The 21,981-nt window shown below is 37.9% G+C and overlaps 1 protein-coding gene across 1 annotated transcript in view; it reads right to left on the bottom strand.

The window, feature by feature from the left end:
* Positions 1–21,981, bottom strand: part of ehbp1 (EH domain binding protein 1) — a 165,730-nt gene that overhangs the window by 49,250 nt on the left and 94,499 nt on the right. The window contains exons 12-16 of the mRNA XM_056264310.1: positions 20,676–20,854; positions 17,238–17,286; positions 9,635–10,498; positions 7,790–7,831; positions 7,564–7,704 (exon numbers count right to left, since the gene is read on the bottom strand). Coding sequence (XP_056120285.1) covers positions 7,564–7,704; positions 7,790–7,831; positions 9,635–10,498; positions 17,238–17,286; positions 20,676–20,854 — 1,275 coding nt within the window. The remainder of the gene's footprint in view (positions 1–7,563; positions 7,705–7,789; positions 7,832–9,634; positions 10,499–17,237; positions 17,287–20,675; positions 20,855–21,981) is intronic.

Below are 21,981 nucleotides of genomic sequence, written 5' to 3'. Positions count from 1 at the left end.
TGTCCTCTTCACCTCCCTCTCTCTGCACTGTCTATCAAGCCCTCCTCTCTTTTATTCTTCCTTCTCTCCCATTTCTGTCCTCTTTAAATGGAAAATACAGATCGTCTATGATCTGTCCCCTGGCTTCGTGGTCTGTAATGAGAAAACTTCACCTTGTGTCCCCGGCCATTCTAAAGGAAGCATTCGGCTGCTCCCGTTCACAAATCCAATTATATGTAGTCGAGAAAGAGAGGGAGAAAGAGAGAGTGAGAGTGTACGGGATGGGATGGGAAGCGTTGGGCGGACGAACGGCGGACTGCTTTTCTTCTGTAATGTGGCCTCTGCTTGGTGTTGAGGTGTCAACTTAAAATGCAAGTAGTTGAGCATCAGCTAATCCTACAGCAGCCTGCTTTAGCCCCCAGCCAAACCAGAGCGAGAGAGAGCAGGAGAGAGCGTGCACGCGAGAGAGATGCCACCGTGGCCTTATCGCTGGGCTGCAGATGTGGCTCCTGGATCAATGCACATACACCACGATCAATGCATTTGATAAAGAATTAAGAAGAAAACTGTACATGCTATCAAAGGCTGTTGTACATGGCATAATTATGCTTCTGCATGTGTGTAGATGATACTGGTGCGGTGCAAGGGCGAAGAGATAAATAGAGAGATAGAGATAGATGTCTTGCAGGCTACACAGCCTGCCCTTAGCACCCGGCTCAAAAAAAAAAAAGAAAACCTGTCAAACAGTTACCAACCCATTTCAGAGGAGAAGTAGAGGGTGGAAGGATAAAGGCTATTGGCCAGGTTTGTCCCTCAGAAAGACATCTGACATTTAACATACATGCATACGTACACCTCATGAGGGCATGAATGAAAATAACAATGTCAAGCGAGGGATTACTGCCAAACAAAACAGGATTTCAATGTATGACTGCAGAGAGCCAGTGGCAATAGGGATATATAGATGGAGGATGAGCTGTGTGTCAATACTGCTCACACACACACTGAATGTGTGCAGTTGGAAAGACTAACCCCAGATGCGGGTGAAACAGTAGTAGATGAACAGGTTGAGCAGGCGGCTTGTGTGCAAATGGGAAGAAAACTTTGCCCTTTACACGACAACATAATTACCTGGCAGAAAGAGCCATTCACCACAAGCTGTTCTCACAAACAACACACACCTGCTTCAGTCAACATTAAAGTCAGGTTTCTTCCGTAATGTGACGTGTTTCATTGAGAAAAAAAAAACAAGATTGGGTCAATTGGGAATCGACTAGATTTAGAGATGAGGGGAGAGGGTTGAAAAATAACAGGGCTTGGTGACAGGATGAGCAATTTATTACTTTGTTAAAAAGCACAAATGAATCATTCCCAATAACAACAGGAACATGCATTAAAGTAAACGTGAAATCCAAATTAACCCCATTTACTTTTCTACTGCACGTTTCTGGTGTTACCGTGAATTTATTCATTGGTGCACAGACTGCTCACATAAAAAGCCATAAAAAAAGGTAATAAATTGCTCTTTCTCTGACTTTCCTTTTTTTTTGTTATTCAATTTCAATTCAATTTAAATTTATTTGTATAGCACTTTTCACAATACATATTGTTTCAAAGCAGCTTTACAGAAAGTGCATTTCAGAAATGTACATAGAAAAATACAGTTAGTTATTCTAAAAACTTTATCTTTCTTGTAACCTGTTATCAATTTAATAATTCACTCTTCCTCTTAATTTTCCACTTTTATCATTTATACTACCGTTCACCAAGGTTGTAATTATTTGATATAAAATTTGCCAACATTTTTTCAGTTAATACATTTTAAAATGTACTTTATTCCTGTGATGTCAAAGCTGAATTTTCAGCAGTCATTACTCCAGTCTTCAGTGTCACATGACCCTTCAGAAATCATTCTAATATGCTGATTTTGTGCTCAAGAAACATTTCTTATTATTATCAATGTTGCAAACAGGTGCTGATTAATATATTTTGTGATTTAGCATTTAGTTGAAATAGAATTGAATGCATCCCTCATAAATAAATGTATTTTTTTCTTTCAAAAAAAAACAAAACATACTGACCATGAATGATGGTGTAGGCTGTGCACGGTATTGTTTAATTTAAAATTTCTGGTATGTAATGCCCATTTTTTATTCTGAATCAATGAATATCCACTTCTGCTCAGAAATCAAATTACAAAAGTAAAATGGGTTGCGGACAACAATGCACATTTTTAAGTTTCATATTTACTTTAAAAAGTTTGATATTTTTCAGTCTTTAGCAAGACTTGGAGCATGACCATTCAAAATGTATTAATGCGAAAGAAAATCAAGTAATTGGAAAATATAGTACAAATGCTTGTACTTACTTACTTTAATTAAAGTGTTCACACAGACACTCTTAGCTCTCTCTCTCTCTCTCTCTCTCTCTCTCTAAACAAACACTTTTCAGTCCGACTGAAATAACTGGATTAAACAATTGCAATTTCATATCAAAATGAACTTAAACTTTATGCTTTTATCCTTCATATTTTATTCATAGGAGACCAACATATGAATGAGGTTAAAAACTGAAGGGCGGTAGGTAAGAGAGAAAGGAATGATGTAGTGAAAGAAAAGAAAAGAGTGGTTGTTGTGGTGGAAAGAGAGAGAGAGAAAAAGAGAGACGAAAAAAAAAAGAGCCCCACTGAGAAATAACTGTGTGTGCGTAATGCCGGAGAGAGCAGTGGCTTGATCACAACTCATGAAGAGATTGGAGGGGCGTCTCTCTCTCCCTCTCTCTCTCTCTAACAGTTTCTCTGTTCCAACCAACCGCTTTGATCTCCACACTCACAGCCCTTCAACTACCTTCTATCCATTCTGTTTCATTAGACGGGAATCCACCAGAAAAAGAAAGGTTTCCGAACTAAAAAGACAATCGGAATGCAGCGCGAGAGAGCCTGTGTAGTCACGTCAGCATGTTAAAATGCATATGGAAAGCACAGTCACGGTTCCTTTGAAAGTATGAGGGAATCGTTTGAGGGCGTCAGACCCAAAGAACAGAGAACAGGAGGACGACTGTGGCCTAATTGGCCCAATTAACTCTGAGTCTCTGGTGCTTGCTGGGACAATTGGTCTTCCCCGGGCCTTCCCACTGACTCTCACGCATCAAGAGGTGGGCAGACGCTAACGACTGTGGACTACAGAGAGAGAGAGAGAGAGAGAGAGAGAGAGAGAGAGAGAGAGAGAGAGAGAGAGAGAGAGAGAGAGAGAGAGAGAGAGAGAGAGAGAGATACTGCTGTACGTGGTGGTGCGTTAGCATGGAAAACAGATTTACATAGAAAAAGCAATATATTTGATTACGTGTTGATTTTACGACTGACGTCGCAGTTAAACAAGGCAGAAAACTGAACATGATAGAGGCAGCGGTTTGCCTCAAAACACACACGCACAAGCGCACAGGGAGGCCGCCACAAGTTCAAAGGTTTGCTCCGTTTCTCTCTGAGAGGGTGGGTCATGGGCGGCTCTGAAAAGTCACCGCACTGTCACACAGAGCGGGAGGGAGGGCTGAGGACGGAGAAGAGAGTCAGGAGGGTGAAGCAGGGCCTCGTCGGAAAAAATCAAACACAGTCCAATTAAACTAATCATAACGAGCCAGTGAACACGAGGAAGCTCACCTGGAATCTTTTCCCTCTCTTTTTCCTCCCCCTCGCCGTATCCTCCATAATTACCCTGGCCAAAGCGCTGTGAAATTACTGCACTGATCAACTAATGCTTGAGAAAATCTGAGGAAATGCACTGTCCCCTTTTTCTGCCTCCCTCCCTCCCTTTTTTATGATTTAAAGGACTACATAAATAAAAATCATTTCCCCATACTATCGCTCCTTCTCCCTGGCTTTCTCTTCATCGACGAGGACAGAAAAGAAGGAAGAGGAAACAGAGAGAAGATTCTCTTTACTTTTTTTAAAGGTCTTGCCTATGAAAGAATGAAAAAAGTGGGGGAGAGTTAAAGGAATGATCTATCAACAGCAATTGTGGCATAATGTTAATTACTACAAAATGTCATTTTGAATCATCCATCCATTTTAAAATTGCACAGTGTAACACAAGACAAGGCAGTAAAAATTTAAATAGTGTTTTAAAATTTTAGCAACAAAACTTGTTAGCACGAAACTAGTGTGACAGAAACACTTCAAATTTTGAAATTACAGGAGGTCTTTCATTTTTGTTGTCATTACGACATGACTCTGGTAACCTGGAAAGGACTGTTCGAGCTGAAATAAACTAAACTAAAAAAATATTAGATAAACTCAAACAAAAATAAGAAATTCTGCCTTGGCACCTAGCTAAAATAAAATGTGTTTAAATTGAAGAAGTACTAAAATTACTAAAACTAAAATATAAATATATTTTTATAAATATATAAAAAAGTTTTTTAAAAATCACATAAAATTACTAAAACTTGAAAACATAAAAATAAAACTAATTTAAAATATTAATAAATACTAAAATATATAAATAATATTAAAATAACACTGGTGCTTCAGTGTCCTTTAAATCTTTTGGAATTACTGGAATTAAAAGATCTTGCTGTAGTAATTATCACTATGCCAGAAATGTTAATAGCACTTAAATTAAGCCTGAAACATTCCTTAAAGAGTGCATGTATGTGTATACTACCATGAAGGAGACGTTGTGCCGCTGTGTTTTTTCTAACTGTTCATTAATTAGCGATTTGCTCTCACCAGGGGGTGAAGAACATGAGAGCGACGCAGAGGTTTGGTCCTAATGGATTGTGAAGGCCACCTACCCATAGTACAATGACCACTACTAAACAATTTATACCGTTAGCCTATCAAAGGCCTAAACACACACATTTACACAGAGTTAGCAATGAGTAGGAGAGCAGGGAGACAGAGAGCGAACGAGAGAAGGAGAAAGAGAGAGTGTGTGAGGGAGACAGACAGTGGTGACAAAGATCAAAGCAAGAGAGCCATCGCAGCACAATGGAGCACAATTAACATGGCATGTAAAAGAACAAGAGAAGCACACACACACACAGAGCAGTTCTGATGAGAGGGGTGGGCTAACTGATGGCCCATTGATACACACCACTGACTGTGGACAATGACTGGCTCGCTGGCCATCTTCACACACTATCAAGTATGTATGCTAACAATACTGCAACCATGGAGAAGCAGTGCTTTATTTAAAAGACCCCTTGAAATGGTTTGACAAACCTTTTCCCCCCCTCTAATAAATAATGAAGGGCTACTCGCTTTAAAAAAAGGAGCCAATAGCCTTATGTCATATACATCACATCCCAGGAAAACTTTGTTTTTGAAAGAAGTAGCTTATGCTCACCAAGGCTGCATTTATTTGATCAAATATACAGTCATATTTTGAAATGTTATTACAAATGAAAATAACTATTTTCTCTGTTTTTATATTTCGAAATGTAATTTATTCCTTTGATGGCAAAGCTGAATTTTCAGCATCATTACTCCAATCTTCAGTCACATGATCCTTCAGAGATCATTGTAATATGCTGATCAGGTGCTCAAGAAACATTTCTTATTACTATTATCAATTTATATTCACATATTTTCAGGATTCTTTGATGAATACAAAGTTCAAAACACCTTTGTGTTTTGTAATTATGTATTTACTATAACTTTTGATCAACTGAATGGATCCTAAAATGATCAATTTCTTTCAACAACAAAATGACCCCAAACTTTTGAACAGTGGTGTAATTTTGTGGTCCATTTTCTTTTCTCTTGTAGGCACATTTTTCAAAAAAATTTCTCTTTCTCCTCCTCGAAAACTAATCAAATCTTCCCTGCTATTTTTTATCTGAATGTCAAGAACGTTTAACAGTTAACAATAAACAGAAGCACACAGTATTTCAGCCCATACTAAACTGCTCACTACACCCCAATGACTTCACTCACTCTCTCGCTCTCATACATCCTCACTTTCACCCCTCCATCTCTATCTACACTTTGAAAGAATGAAACAAGTCTTAATTTAATTAAAATATTCCCTCTGCATGCTAAAGCGTAAAGTCTCTTCTTAGCGGAGGAGCTTCATGCAGAGGCCAGTGATAAGATAACAGGGCCTACTAATCAAAACAAGACATCAACTAATCTAATCTAAATCACTAACAATTACCAGCGTGCCAAGCAACGCTCCCTTTTGATCAATGTTTTCTATTAAAAAGTGAAACAATTCAATATTCTGGCACGCTAATGCACTGAAGCCTCATTAGCACATCGTCCTTGGGATGGAAGCATTGTGAACACACACACAGACGCTAATTCGTGGTTAATTTACGGGATGAGGACCATCTCCCCTTCATCAGACCGCAGAGGACTTTTGCAGGAGAAAGAGACGGCGAGAAAAGGAAATATTGTTCTTTGAAAAAACCCTTGATATATGGCAGCATCACACTGAGGTGCCCTCCTGTTCCTGTTCTTTGCTTTCTTATGCATTTCATTCAAGGGCATCTCATTTCCTTTTAAAATTCATACAGCAAAGCGTCTGAATAAATCCACCACACGCCAGATATTTCATCATGTCCTGAAAACCCCTCCCCTGTGGTTCTGTATGTTTATGCCACTGCGTTTCACACTATGCTTCCCCTAAAACAGGATGTCAGGAGAACTGAAATGTTATTCGGATGTGACCTGAGCTTTTTGACGTCGAGTGTCAGCCGTCCTGCAGTACTGAGCTCAGTAGAGTTTGATGTTCTCTGACTGGTCACTTCCTACATCACTACCTGGAGCCCTTGAGTAACCCTTAAAGACTTGTCCTGTGTGAAATGAGAGACTCTGGCATGCAGGCTCTTGGCTATAGAATAATATTAATCTCTATTACTTCCTGTCTGACAGGTCCTGAGAGGAGCCATAGAAAGGACCTTCTAGGTGTGTATTTGTACTTGGCAATGGTTTATGGAATAGTTTGTCCCAAGAAATTCGTTTTATTTGAAAAAAAAGTTTTTTTACCACAATTAGAAAATTGGAAAAAAATAATAATTAAAATGCGGGGGAAAAATAGCTTTAATGGCTGGGTCTTAGTCTGTCTTAATGATTTTTTTTATTTTTTTAAATAAACTTCTTTTTTAATAAACTTTTTTTTTTAAATAGACATTTATAATGTTACAAAAGATTACTATTTTAAATAAAATCTATAATAAAATTCATTAAAAAAAACTGAAAAAAAATGTATAATGGATTTACAAAAATATTAAACAGCACAACTGTTTTCCACATTAATAATAAGAAATGCTTCTTGATCACCAACTTAGCAAATTAAAATGATTTCTGAAGCATCATGTGACACTGAACACTAGAGCAATAGCTTCTGAAAATTCAGCTTTGTCGTCACAGGTATTAATTACATTTGAATATATATTAAAATAGAAAAATTCTATTTTAAATTGTAATAATTTTTCACAATATTACTGTATTTTTAATCAAATAAATTAAGTCTTGGTAAGCATAAGAGACTTCTCACAAAAACATTCAAAAGTCACAGTGTAAAAAACAGAAGTCTCTCCTAAATGTCAATATCCAAGTACAGGTGTGTATGTGTGTGAACTCACATCAATAATCTGTGGAGTGTGTGTAGGCGACTGTGCGTTAGTGGTGCTTTTGTTTCCAGCCTTCATGGCGGCATCTCTACGGGCCTGTTCCAATAGCAGCCTGGCCCTCTCCTTCAGCTCCTCTTGACGAGACAGGACCTTCTGCAATTGAGAGCAAGAGGTTTTCATTCAATTTTGAGTGCAACAAAGTTTCCTTTTGTATTTGTATAACCATGATCTGTTTTACCTTCTCTTCCTTGTTGTTAGACACTGGGGCAGTTACAACTTCCTGAAAAAAGAAAAGAAAAAAAAAGTAAGTAGACAAATCAGTAGATGCCTCATTCCCCTATATCTGAGTCAGATTAGCATCTCTTCTAAACGCTACAAGTTATCATCAGATTGGTATGGCTGTGATTCTGACAGCTGAGAGGAGAAAGAGTGACGTTTGCCCTGATCACTTAACATTGTGGGTGAGAGGGCAACTACACTGTGCAACACATTCAGTAAAGAAGCCAAATGAAGTGCCAACAAACTTAAGGCTGTGGCAAGTAAATGTCACCATGGTAGCGCACCTCTCATGTCACAGCAGAGGCCTTGATGACATGTCAAAATAAAATCAGGACAAATCTAAGCTGGAAAGTTATTCAGTGGAAGAAATGACAGTGATATATGGAGAGTGTGTGATAAAAGTTGGCTGTGCTGCAACACCTGCAAGTGTGTGTGTGCATGCTGTATAGATGAGGAGAGGCTCTCATGCGGAACACGCTATAACCCGTGTCAGTATTAGAGCTGCAGGCGGGACGGCCTGTACATAATGACATGCCACTCCGAGTGACACGCGGCTGCTGTCTGTGCCGATCAGGCGTCTCACAAAATGGCAAAAATATCAAACATGTATAAAGCTTCAAACAGTTTTATGTGCTTTGATTTTATATGCCAGCTTTTTCCATTTAAGTTGTAACTGCTTCTCTGTTGGGAGTGTTCAGGGCTTTATTCATTTAACTTGCATGTGTATCTACCTGTGTTTGTTACCTGAAAGTGTGTATGTGTATGTGTGCTTGATGTTGTTGACTTGCTTGTGTTAGACCGTTTGTCATGTGTGGTCATTTCCAGTGCTCAATATGTATCCCACACTTTTAGACCAATGAATTTCCAAAATAGTTCTATGACTTTTTCAGTCGTTTGTGATGATTGGATAAAGCATTTTAAAAATAAATTTTACATCACTCTAACAAAGTGTCATTTCTTATCAATTAAATATTAATGTTAAAAATTTCCATGAGCTTTTAGGACTTAATTAAAATAATTTTTTCATGACTTTTCTAGGCCTGGAAATCATCCTTGAAATTCCCTGGTATTTCTAGGTTATCCGGAATATTGGGAACCAGGGTTGTGTGAAATTGAATTTAGAATTACTTTTAAATTCTAATTCAACTTCTGAATTTGAATATAATTTAAACTGAGGTAGCAAACGTGATGCAGAATTACAATTTGAATGGAAGTAAAGAATGAACAGAAATTCATATAAATTCATGACACTTTATGATGTTTTTTTTACCAGAAATGTTTTAAGTTTTGTTAAAAACTCAGAAAAAGATAGACAGAGACAAACAGATAGATAGATAGATAGATAGATAGATAGATAGATAGATAGATAGACAGACAAGCCAAACAGATAGACAAGACAATAATGACCAACAGAACAAACAACAAACAGACAAGTTTATAGACCTTAGAGAGAATTAAATATAGAACGACAGTGACAGACAGAACAACAGATAAAAAGAATAGTCGGATGATAGAACGAACGACAGACAGACACAAAAAATACAGAATTATATAGAATGACAGACAGAATGATAGAGCCAATGACAGAAAGATGAATAAAAAGACAGATAGAATGATAGAGAAAACAGACAGACAGAACAGACAGACATAAGGTTTATAGACTTTAAAGAGAGAGACACACATAGATAGAACAACAAAAAATTATAGACAGAATGACAGAACTACAGTCAGACAGACAGATGTTGTCATTTTGTATTCAGATATATGTGCATATCTAAGCATGCGTGTGTGTGTTGACATTTACCTGTGTATGTTTAGCGGGTGTGTGTGTGTGGTTGGTCTGGGCACTGCTGTCTGACGTGCTGTCAGATTCCGAGTGGCGCAAACTCTCTCTCTTCTTCTTGATAAGATCAGTGTCTCTGTTGTACGTGAAGCCCAGTTTGTGTGTGTTTGCTAGAGAAGACCCGGTCTGCCATGTGGGCAACCCAGATTCAGTTTGTTTTTCGGCAGGTCGTGGGGCCTCGTGCAGCTCCCTGGAGACTCTGGTCTCGGTGGTGGTCAACCCACCCGACTGCCCTCTCTCCAGCCTGTGAGACAGGTCACCCATGTCCAGTGTATCTGCTTTGAGGAGCTTTTTCTGTTCTGCAGCAGGAGGTTGGCTGGTGGAGGTCTCCAGGCTGGTTCTGGTGCTCTGGGCGGGTCGTGGGTGAAGTTCTGTGATTGTCGGAGCTGCTGGAGAGTCACGGCCTGCTTTAGACAACCGTAAAGATGGAGTTACTTCTTTTAAAACTTCCCCAGGTGAGACGGACAGAGAACCAGATCCCCCGCCTGTCACGACTGACTTCACTTCCTCTTCTTTCTCACCATGCTCACTATTACTTTCTGTGACATCCTGATCAGTGGGCTCACGGTTCATGTCGTTGAGTTCGGCATAGAACTTGTCTTGGTCAATAGAACTATTTGTGTCTGTTTCGAAATCTCCAACTTTGTATGTGCTACGACTGCTGTTGGCTTCGATCTGCACAATGTTGAGTTCCTCACCACTGAAATGTGCCCGGATCTGATACAGGTACGTCATCACTGTCAGCTTATCCGGGATCGCCAGCAGAACCATGTCAGACGGCTCTAGGAGCCGAGAGATTCCCAGACTGGCAAAAACATCATATGCCTGCAGACACAAAAAGAGATCATGTTTAAAACAAGTAAAGCACGGAAAATAAAGGACAGTATCAAATGAAACAGGGTAAATAAAACAAGGACTGGTGGACTAGAAAAGTAATTTCTTCGTAACACACTAAAACAACAACATTGTATCTGAAGGGCAAATAGTAAAAAAAAAAAAAAAAAAAAAAAAAATTCTGGTTCAGACTATAACTCTTAAAAATACGGAGCCCCTAAAGGGACGTGGTGGTGGAAAAACTTTTAGGATGGGAGAATTTTTTTTTCCAAATCTTTTGCGTTCCCTCGCAAAACTTTTCGTTCCCTCGCAAAACTTTTGCGTTCCCCCGAGAAACTTTGCGTTCCCTCGCAAAACTTTTCGTTCCCTCGCAAAACTTTTGCGTTCCCCCGAGAAACTTTGCGTTCCCTCGCAAAACTTTTGCGTTCCCTCGCAAAACTTTTCGTTCCCTCGCAAAACTTTTGCGTTCCCCCGAGAAACTTTGCGTTCCCTCGCAAAAATTTTGCGTTCCCTCGCAAAGATATTTGCGTTCCCACGCAAAAGTTTTGCGTTCCCACGCAAAACCTGTTGGGAGCTCGGACAGACACTTCCTGTTTAATGTCCCGCTGGCAGTGTTTCAGAGCTCTGTACGTTAATGGAGCGCTTCACAGTGTTATGTTTATAGTGACTCAAATATAAAGAAATGCGGTCAGTGCTTAACTCAAGGAGATCAGTGAAGTTGGCAATATATTCACATAGGCTATTCGAACTTCCCGGATCAATATTCTTGAGCTAAACGTTGTTAAAACACAAACGACACCTATTTACAAATCACAGTAACCTAGACAACGAGCTACAACCCAACTTCACTGAACTCCTTGAGTTAAGCACTGACCGCATTTCTTTATATTTGAGTCCAAGTTCAAACACTATGAAACGCTCCATTAAAGGGGTGGTTCAGAATTTTGGACATCGGGCCTCATTTCCAAGTTAGCCTTAGTGTTATTTATCAGTGGAGACAGTTTTCAAAAATTTTCATCCAGTCGTTCCAGTTGCATAGTTCGCCTGTGCTAGGCTAACGCGAGTCAACGGTAACTGCTAGCCTGCCACTAAAAACAGTTTTACCCACTCCACCAAAAGCAAATAAATTATAACGTCAGACTATCGATGTAAATGTCTGTTGAGAGAATAATGTTAGAAATCAAACTACCCTTTCATCGCATTGCAATAGTTATACTTTGTTCCCTGTATTTATTAGCGCAGTCTACAGCAGCGGCGGAGTGATATTAAGTTACCTAGGCAACCGAGAGAGGTAGTGTGAGAGAGAGGTAGAGAGAGGTAGTACAGGTAGTCCCGACTGTAGTGCGCTTCTGTTCTGTGTTACTGTTTACTTTTCGGCGCAGTACTACTAACCGGAGCAAAGTAAAATTCCGCCGCTGCTGAGAAACTAGTTCCTGTAAATGTATTGCGATCATTGAGATGCAAGAGTAGTTTGATTTTTAACATTATTCTCTGGACAGGGAGTTTCTGTCCGAGCTCCCAACAGGTTTTGCGTGGGAACGCAAATATCTTTGCGAGGGAACGCAAATAACTTTGTGAGGGAACGCAAAATATTTATAAAAAAAAAAAGATCCCATCCTAATTTTTTCCCCACCACCACGTCCCTTTAGGGGCTCCGTATAAAAAAACACAAAAAATAAACAAATAAAATTCAGGTAATCAAGTCAGGTAATCGTTTTATAAAAAATAAAACGATCGATCGATAGATCGATAGATAGAACAAATGATAGAACATAGGCAAGGTTACAAATTAAAACCTGTCACCCAAATAAGATAGATAGATAGGGTCAGACAATCGTTTTATAAATAATTCATTAATATGTTTTGTTATTTAATTAATTAATTAAATATATAACTTTTTAACAGTTTTTAACAAAGTATTTTATTGATTTATCTATCAAAGCCAATTTCTACTTGTATTTGGAGCATGGCGGGTGTTAATTTGGACTACTTTGGGTAAGGTGGAAGGGCTGGGTTTGGAGAGAATATTGTAGGGGAAAATGTGAGGTATGATGAAAATGTAAAGTAGTAAAGTAAAGTAAACTAGGGAGAAATCGGTAGCATAAAAGTGAAAGGGACAGACAGGGTGCATGTTGAGGGGTGAAAATGAATGAAGGGTGAAAGGGTAAACTACAGGGTTTAGGGTGGGACGGAACACCAAAGTATATGATGAAGGGAAAAGGAGAACGATAGGGTAAAGGGTAAAAAGGAAGAGGGTTGTAGGGTGATGGGAAGGAGAAACAGTTAGGGTGTAGGATGCATGCAGGAATTAGATTTGGGATAAGACAAGCTGGGATCAGTAGGATGCGGCAGGCGGTGACAGCTAATGTCAAGGATGGTTCTCCATGATAAGAGAGCACGATACCAAGAAACACTAAACTAATCCTGCCTCAGTCTTATCGCATATATCTCCCACTCTCTCCTTCCATCTCCCTCACTTTCTCTCTCACTTTTCCCCTTTTCCGTCACTCTCTCTCTCTCGGCAGTGAGTATAATTGCACTGATTTGTCCGGTTGAGGAGAACAGGCAGATAATCAAACAGCCAAACTCAATCCCTGATCGGGAGATAGAGGGAGGGAGGGGGAGAGAGAGAGAAACGGAAGGAAGAAGTGAAAGTAAACTGGCTGACATTATCACGGTAATCCACCGAATGAATGAAAGAAAAGTTACTTTCTCTTTCTCTTAAGAATCTGAGAATACAACAGTATAAAGCAAAGCCTACAAATTAGGCTTCTGTCTCGCCCTCCCCCAGATTGGGCTTATCAGAGCTGCTATCAGAGCCGAGCTGATGGCCGAAAGAATTCAGCCTGTTGACCAGTGTTGACTATTGTCTCAACGTCTGCTGCTTACCCAGCTACTGACTTTATCAGGGTTGTCCCCTTTATTGGCGTGAGCGAGAGAGAGAGAAAGCAAGAGAAAGGGAGGGGAGGGATAATCAAAGGTAAGCCGATTCTCAATTTACAATTAATCTCATCTTTCTTTCTCCCGTGCCTTCTCTTTTTCCTGTTTGCTGGAGGCTAACAATGGTGACGCAGAGCTTTGCAGAGCAAGGCAAATGTAAGGTACAGACAGCTGAATAGAAAAAAGGGGAATGAAGAAGGGTGGGAAAACAAAGAGTCTTCAGGTATGTGTTGTTTGGGTTTTAACTCTAAAGAAAGAGTGAATAATTGGTGAAATGAATGAAAATTAAAGTGTCTAATTGAGATTCTTAAACTTAAACTGCAGCTGAATGAGGTCCAAACCTCATTTTACTTCGCATGTTACACAATCCGTTTTTGGCAGGAATAAACATACTAGGGAAACTAGGGAAAAAACGGTTTAATAACATTATTTGCATAAAAAAATTATATTTATAGTAAAAACAGCAATATATTGTGATAAATCATTACAAATTAAAATAGTGTTTTAATGAATTTTACAATTTTATTTATCCTTTTGTCAAAGCTGAATTACCAGCATCATTACTTCAGTCTTCAGTCACATGATCCTTCAGAAATCATTCTAATATGCTGATTTGGTGTTCAAGAAACATTTCTTATTATCAATGTTGAAAACAATTATGATGCTTAATATTTTTGTGGAAAGTGTGATACATTTTTTCAGGATTCTTTGATGAAAATTCAAAAGAACAGCATTTATTTGAAACCGTTTTTTTTTTTTTACTATCAATTTTGATCAAATGAATGCATTGTAACTGATAAGTATTAATTAATTAATTATTTAAATATTGACCCCAAACTTTTGAATGGTAGAGTATATAATAAAATAAAATTAGGAAAATTAGAAAAAGTATACAATTATATATAATTAATTATTATTAATATTTATAATTAAAAATAATATAATTCAATTATATAGATTATAAAAAGTGTTTGTATTCATGTCTGTTTACAGGGAGCACTACAAGTTCCTGAGGAGTCTCTCAGTTTCATTGTTCTAGTCTTCAAAACGAATAAATACACCATGTAAACAGCAGGTTGTGTGCGGGTGTGATTTAACCCTAAAATTACACTTCTGATGTACTGTGTCAACAACTACCAAACCTATTTATTCAACGGACAGAAATGTGCCGTTCACTCTTTCAGTGTATAAATGATGCAGCAGCACTAATAACCCGTGTGAACTGTGCGATTGTGTGTTTGACTTTCTCTTCCTGCTCCAGTCTGTCGGCCCCTCCCCCACGCTAAACGGACAATGAAAAGCATTTTGTTTTGTGAATGACATCGCTGAATGATTGACAGGTATCCATCGCTGTCAGTCACACACACAGCCAGGGGGCTTTTTCCCCCCCGTCTGCACATTTATCGAGGAACACAGGAACACATACACGCAGGCGCACACGTGCAAGCACAGATCAGATATCATGGGAAATTACTGCTAGTCTCTCTCTCGACACACACAGAGAAAATAATTCTTTTCACTGCCTGTATGACCAAACCTCCTCTCCCCTCTGCTATTGATTGCTCTTATCTGTCATATTTCAATGGAGATTATTGCAATCACGGCTGTGCCAGAGAGGATCGCGCTGATTCTATCACATGGAAATGAATGCAGTTATATAAATGTGTGTTTGGGGCTGTATAGAGAGTGCTCTTAACCTCCTCAGTTCGGGATAGTCATTTATCGTTTAAAGAGAGCGAGAGTATGCACACTTTTGCTGTGTTGGAAAGAGGAAAATTGTGTATATGATAGTCACTGAACGAGAGGGGAGGAAATTAAGTCAGGAAGTGACTGCAGGTATTGAGTACAGGGACAAAGTGATGACAGATGAAAGGAATGGTGGGAGAGCGCAAGGAGCACATTAAACACACCTAATAAAGTCTAAATGGAGTTAATCTGAGGGCTGAAATAAGAGATAATCTGCAGCACTCCAGAATACAGTGATCAATCAATGGAGCGGAATTACAGAGGAATTAAGTTTTATACATCCACAAATCCAAATAGATTCCAAACAAATCCAGGAAGCAACTCTTCAGCAAATATACATTTGTTTCATATCGTGCGCTGCTGTGCATTGTGTGTGTGTTTTGAGGGAGACAGAAAGGAAGAGAGATGCTTGGAATAATCCTTGTTGGCACAGTCACCTGGCGGTTTATTTAAACAGGATTTTGAGAGTTGACAGCAATATCCACACCTTCCTCGCTCTCTCTCTCTCTCTCTCTCTCTCTCTCAAAGCCCATTTGTTGCGCACATCCCACTGAAAATTCTTGAATGAATGGAACACAGTATAATGTAAAACAATAACAAGAGAGAGAGGGAGAAAGTGAGAAGTAGATAAATAAGTTCAGCTGAAAATGAAAGGAAGAGTGTGTGAAAGGCAGATCTCTAGGAGCAGGACTGAGAACTTCTGCATTAACTTTGCAGTATGGCCGTCATCATTATCTGAGCAGGTGCTTTGGTTTTTATGCTACCATTCAAAAGTTTAAGGTTTAGTGTTTTTTTCTTCTTTTTTAAGAACTTAATACTTTTATTCGCAAGGATGCATTAAACTGACAGTAAAGACTTCAACATTGTTACAATTTTTTTGTAATAAATCCTTGCTATTCATCAAAGAATGTTGAAACAATGTATCACGGTTTCCACAAAAATATTAAGCAGCACAACAGTTTTCAAAATTGATGATAATAAGAAAAGTTTCTTGAGCAGCAAATCAGTATATTAAAATGATTTCTGAAGGATCATGTGACACTGAAGACTGGAGTAATGATGCTGAAATTTATCACAGGATTTGCAATGACAGGAATAAAATTACTTTTTAAAATATATTCAAATATAATTTTTTCAATAATATTTTACTACATACATACACACACATATATATATATATATATATATTAGGGCTGTCAAATGATTAATCGCGATTAATCGCATCCAAAATAAAAGTTGTGTTTACATAATATATGTGTGTGTACTGTGTATAATTATTTTTAATACATAAATACCCACACATGCATGTGTATTTAAGAAATATTTGCATGTATATACTGTATATAGACTGAATGTAGCCTATATATAATGTATATTTTATATAAATATAAACATTTTATATATAAATTCCATATTTTTCTTAAATATATACGTGTGTGCATTTATATACAAAATAATTATACACAGTACACACACATATATTATGTAAACACAAACTTTTATTTTGGATGCAATTAATCGTGATTAATCGTTTGACAGCCCTAATATATATATAAAAATGATAATAATAATAATAATAATAATAATAATTCAAAAGTCTATAAGGGCTTGAGTCATGTCTAACAATTGTACTTAAATTAAGAACAACAGAAGTTAATGGAGTTCTTCACAAGTTTACGGTGTGTGTGTGTGTCTTCTGTTTAGACCTGCATTTTCCTCTAAGTGTGTGATTAATATCCCTTTATTTCTCTCTCTTTTCTTCTCTCTCTGTGGAGAAGCCTGTAAAGTTTATTTATAGCATGTTTATGAATTATGATGCCATCTTACGACTCCCAGGTGACTTACTCCATCCCCACAAACACGAGCAAAAACACACACACATACACTCTTTCCATCAGTGTCGGCAGGGGAGCCGCATTCTAAAAGTGGCAATTAGAGAACGCTGGGTGGGAGTGAATCAGATTTATAACAAAATAAATCACCTATGAGGAGGATTACTGATGCACAAACAAACGGAGAGAGAAAGAGAGTGTGTAGCATTTACCTTTTTGTTGTTTTCTTTAATATCTTGAGGATTGAGAGCCTTGTAGTCACTAGGAGAGAGGAAAGAACAGCGAGAGAGAGAGTTAGCTTTAAATATGTATCTCATGTAATGGCTGTAGAACTGTAACATGCAATTTCACAGCTCTGCAATCAACACAACTAATAGAGTGTGTGTGAGTGCAAGCTAAATTAGACACACACACACCCTTTACTCAAGCACTCAACACATTAAACATTTCATCGCTCGTTCTCCATCACCGTACCCACTGTGCGCCTGGGGTCTTTCCTCTCTTTAGCTGGGGAAACAGTAGTGGGGCTACTCTAAAAATGGACAATATCCTTCATTTTTCTTTTATCATAAGCATTCACTACATGTCATTTAAAACTTGATGTGGGCTGGGTACTGTCCCCTAAGGCACAACGCGTTTTAAAAGCCTTTCTCCACATGAAACAGCATTTATAAACACATCCAGTTAAACAGGCATTTTCAGCTGGTAATACTGTAAAGTTCATTTACTGAGATTTGATTCTATCTTGAATAGTATACTACAATATTTTTTTTACATGTTCAATCCCTCCCCAACCTACCCAGAACTTAGAGGGTGTAAATGAACCCGTAATATTAATTAAACTGTAATAGTACAAAATATAATGAAAATGAATAAAAATAATAGCAATAATAATGATGATAAAATAAATTTAAAATAAAATAAAAATTATGCAATAGTTAAAGTCCCCCTGTGGTGAAAATCAAGCTTTTGATATTGTTTATGTGTCTACCTGGTATTTTTAATATGCTTTAAGATAAACCATGTATGTCAACAGGCATGAATTCACTTTTAGATATTCAACTTATAGCCCGGGAAAGTCCTCAAATCGTGCATGACATTGATAATATCAATGATGTATGATACAGGATCTGAAATGTAAAGAAACAAGTCATCCGCGTATAATGAGAGCTTATGTTCAACACCTCAACTGTTTATGCCATGGAATGAATTTTAATATCAGAGATAGTGGTTCAATTGCAATTGCAAACAAAAGGGGGCTTAATGGGCACCCCTGCTGAGTGTCCCTTGCCAAAGAAAACTGTTTTGACCACCATTCATTAGTAACCACTGAAGCAACTGGAGAAGTATACAGAAGACGTATCCACTCTATAAATCTGTGGCCGAATGCAAACCTATCTATAGCGAAAAAAGATAGATGGGGGGGTGGGGGTGGTGTAAAGAACATTTAAGAGGTGATGGACATTAGAGAATATGTGCCGGCCTTTTATAAAAGCGGTCAGATTAACTGAGATGATATTGACTAAGGGAGACTAATCGTATGGTGAGTAATTTTACTAAAATGTTATTATTACACTTCTTTTGAAGTCCGAGAAAGATCCAACAAAATGTTGCTCATATTGACCAATTTCTTTGCTAAATGCAGATTCTGCATTAAGTAGGAGTGGAGATAATTTAGCAGAAAACGGCCTTGCCCCTCTGCAACGCTGATATGGCCTCAGATATTTCTTGCAGCTGATCGAAGTCTTTTTTAGACTTAGATCAGCTGCAGGGGATGATCCAAAACTTTTTTATGTTCTGCTCAAATAGTGGGGACATTTATTTTTATCAAAAAACTACCAATTGAGACTGATCCTTAGGTTTTTCTAATTTACAAAGTCTAGAATAAAAGTTCATACAAATGTTATTAATTGTAAGGGGATCAATAGTTCATTCCCCATCATCTACAATTTGGGAAATATGTTGTGCTGATGATCTGGATTTAAGTTGATGGGCTAAGAGTCAGCCAGCCTTATCACTGTGTTCATAGAAAAAAAAAAACATCATGACTGAAGAATAAGCTTTCTTGAAGAAATTAAATTATACAGGGTCTGAAGATCAATCCTTTCTTTATAAAGTTCTGGTGTAGGAGAAGTAAAGTACTGACTGTCAATTTTGGATATTGCCTCACTTAGCTGTTGCCTTTTCCTTTAACTCTATTAATAAAAGAAGTCTATGATAATGTATCATATAAAAAATCATTGCAGAGATTAATAAAAAAAATATCTTTTTGATCTTCGTCACTGATCAACAATGCACATTATGACATGACATGAATGCATTCAGCAAACAAGGTACATTTTAAATGCAGGTTGTCACTTAAGGCCAGTGTGTGTGAAAAGTACAGAAAAAAAGGAAAAAAAATGTCTTGATGCATGGAAATCAGTGCAAAAGTAACAGATAATAAATCAGTCAATCTCTTCCTTAAATAGACGGCGGCCAGATTCCTGAAACTTTAGCGTATGCTAAACCCAGAGGGTGGTTGGCCGTGGCGCTGTCAGCACTGTGATGAATCTGCTGTAAGTGTAGTAATTAAGGAGGATTTGAGTCATTCCTGATGAGACCAAACACAGAAATGTTCAGAAATAAGAAAGAGGGATTAAATCTCCATCATAAACCATATTAGACCCCCCACACAGAGTGAGATTCTCACAGGGGGAGAGAGAGAGAGAGAGAGAGAGAGAGAGAGAGAGAGAGAGAGAGAGAGAGAGAGAGAGAGAGAGAGAGAGAGAGAGAGAGAGAGAGAGAGAGAGAGAGAGAGAGAGAGAGAGAGAGAGAGAGAGAGAGAGGTGAAATAAGTGAGTTGTGTATACATAGAGTTTAGGGCTGTCTCTGTCATTGAGTCATTAAAAAGAACAATCAATAAAAACTGTGAATCTCCATAGTGTCATAAGGCCTTTTTTTTTGTGGTAAAACTAAGTACTGTTTATTCAAGAGACTCTTACAGCCCTAATAGTGTTCTATGAGTAAAGAGTTACTATAATAACAACTATAGAGAGACTGGTGTAATATGTGTCAGTAGACAAATTGTCACCCCCTTAATCTAACAAAATGTGCATATTGTAATTTTGTTAATGTGATTGAGAGATGCACAAAAGAAGATTTACTTTTTTAATGATAAAAAGTGTTGGGGTTTTTTTGCATGTCAAAGTGCATTTTCTACATGGTAGATCAAATACATTTTATGGGAAAAGGAATTTTTCTATTTAATCATCTATCTATTTTAGTATCTATAGGTTAAAAATATATCTTTTCCATTTTATTGACCTGGCAGTGTATAAATCCATGTACATTTGCGGCAAAAGATTAATCTTAAAGCCTTTTGCCAATGGTAGCTGTGGGCTAAAAGGTGTTTTGATTGTCAACTAATAGTCAACTTACTTCTTGACATAACATTTAACATGTTCACTCAAAAATTAAATTTCTGTTATTTTCTCACCCTCATGACATTCAAACCCATATGATTTTTTCCCATAATATGTGTAATAGAAAACAATGTTGGCTGAACTCTCCCTTTACAGAGGGGGTAAGCTGTATCACCACCCAAGCACATATTATGTGTGCTGAGGCTTATGCAAGAGTGTGTATTGTCATACACGTTCATGGCTTACATAAAGTCAGGTCTGAAGTGGTGTAAAAGGGCACAGAATGCCAGTCCATTCCTCCAGGAAGTGGTGAAGTTGGTGATTTTGACGCCTCTGTAGTTTTTCGTGACCTCGCGACACCAGGCCAATAGGGACTGACTTGCATTCGGCCTCCCACCAAGAATAGGACTGGGAATTGGACTGGGCTACAGAAAAAGAGAAATAGAGGGAAGGTTGTAATTAAAACATAAGTAAATTAATTACATGTCAGTTTTGACTTGAGATCAATATCTCACAGACTATTTATTTATCAGAACAGTAAAAGAAATACATTCAAAATAAATAAATAAAAGTATACATAACCAAATCAATATTCATGAGCATGCAAAACAGTGGTCCAATAATGTCTTTGCCAGGCTAGTCTTGTCAATGAACCACCAGACGAACAAAAGAAAAAAATCTGTTGTTTTTCTTTTCATTTTCATTATACACAATAGCAATGTGTTACATAATATATGCAGAAAAGGGAAAGGAATTAGAGAAACACAACTTTTAATTATACGGAAACATGAACTGTAACCCAAATCACACACAACTCATTTAGTCAAAGCCTTGACTATTTTACAAATACTCACTATTATTCTCTCTTGCACACATACCGGTACACACACAACCCTCTTATTGTCTCTCTTTTCTTTAAAAGTCCTTAAATTCCAATCAAGAACATCAGATCCAACCCATCTCTCTCCAATTAGCTTTGTAAGCTTAGCTTTGTTAAAAGTCGCCTCTGCTGAAACCCTCTGTCTAATTTGAACAAACACACAGAAAAATGCACACAAAAGACTTACATGCTCGTTCTAATGAGAGCTTTGGTCTGTAAGGAGTGTGTATGACCATGGATAATGTAAACACATGATTAATAAAGACCAGGCTTTGAAGCTGTATCAGTCTGGATTAAGAGTCCAACTAAACGGAGGAACGAGAATTCTAATCCCGCAAATCCAGAAACACAAAGCGACAGGAACCCCTTCGCACCGGGAGTCTGGCCACTTTCGGACATAATCCCGTTAAAAATGGAGACGCCGCGTTACGGATACATATCGTTGAAATTCATATTCTGCGATGCACACGCTGGCATTTTTCCTCTCCCAATAACTTTTTAATAACGATAATCAAATAGCCTGAGACAAAACTTGCAGCTATCTGATGAATTGCAGCCTGATAGATTCCACATCTAAATACAAATCTAACATGTTATAAAAGAGTGCTCATCCTGCAGAAATACATTATCATAGGACAGGTATCTGTATGGATCTGTGTGTGTGCAAAGGAA

The sequence above is a fragment of the Rhinichthys klamathensis genome, unplaced genomic scaffold (genome assembly GCF_029890125.1).
Source record: "Rhinichthys klamathensis goyatoka isolate OS25496 unplaced genomic scaffold, OSU_Roscu_1.1 h1tg000220l_1, whole genome shotgun sequence".
Classification (NCBI taxonomy): domain Eukaryota; kingdom Metazoa; phylum Chordata; class Actinopteri; order Cypriniformes; family Leuciscidae; genus Rhinichthys; species Rhinichthys klamathensis.
This window is presented reverse-complemented; position numbering and strand designations above follow the sequence as displayed.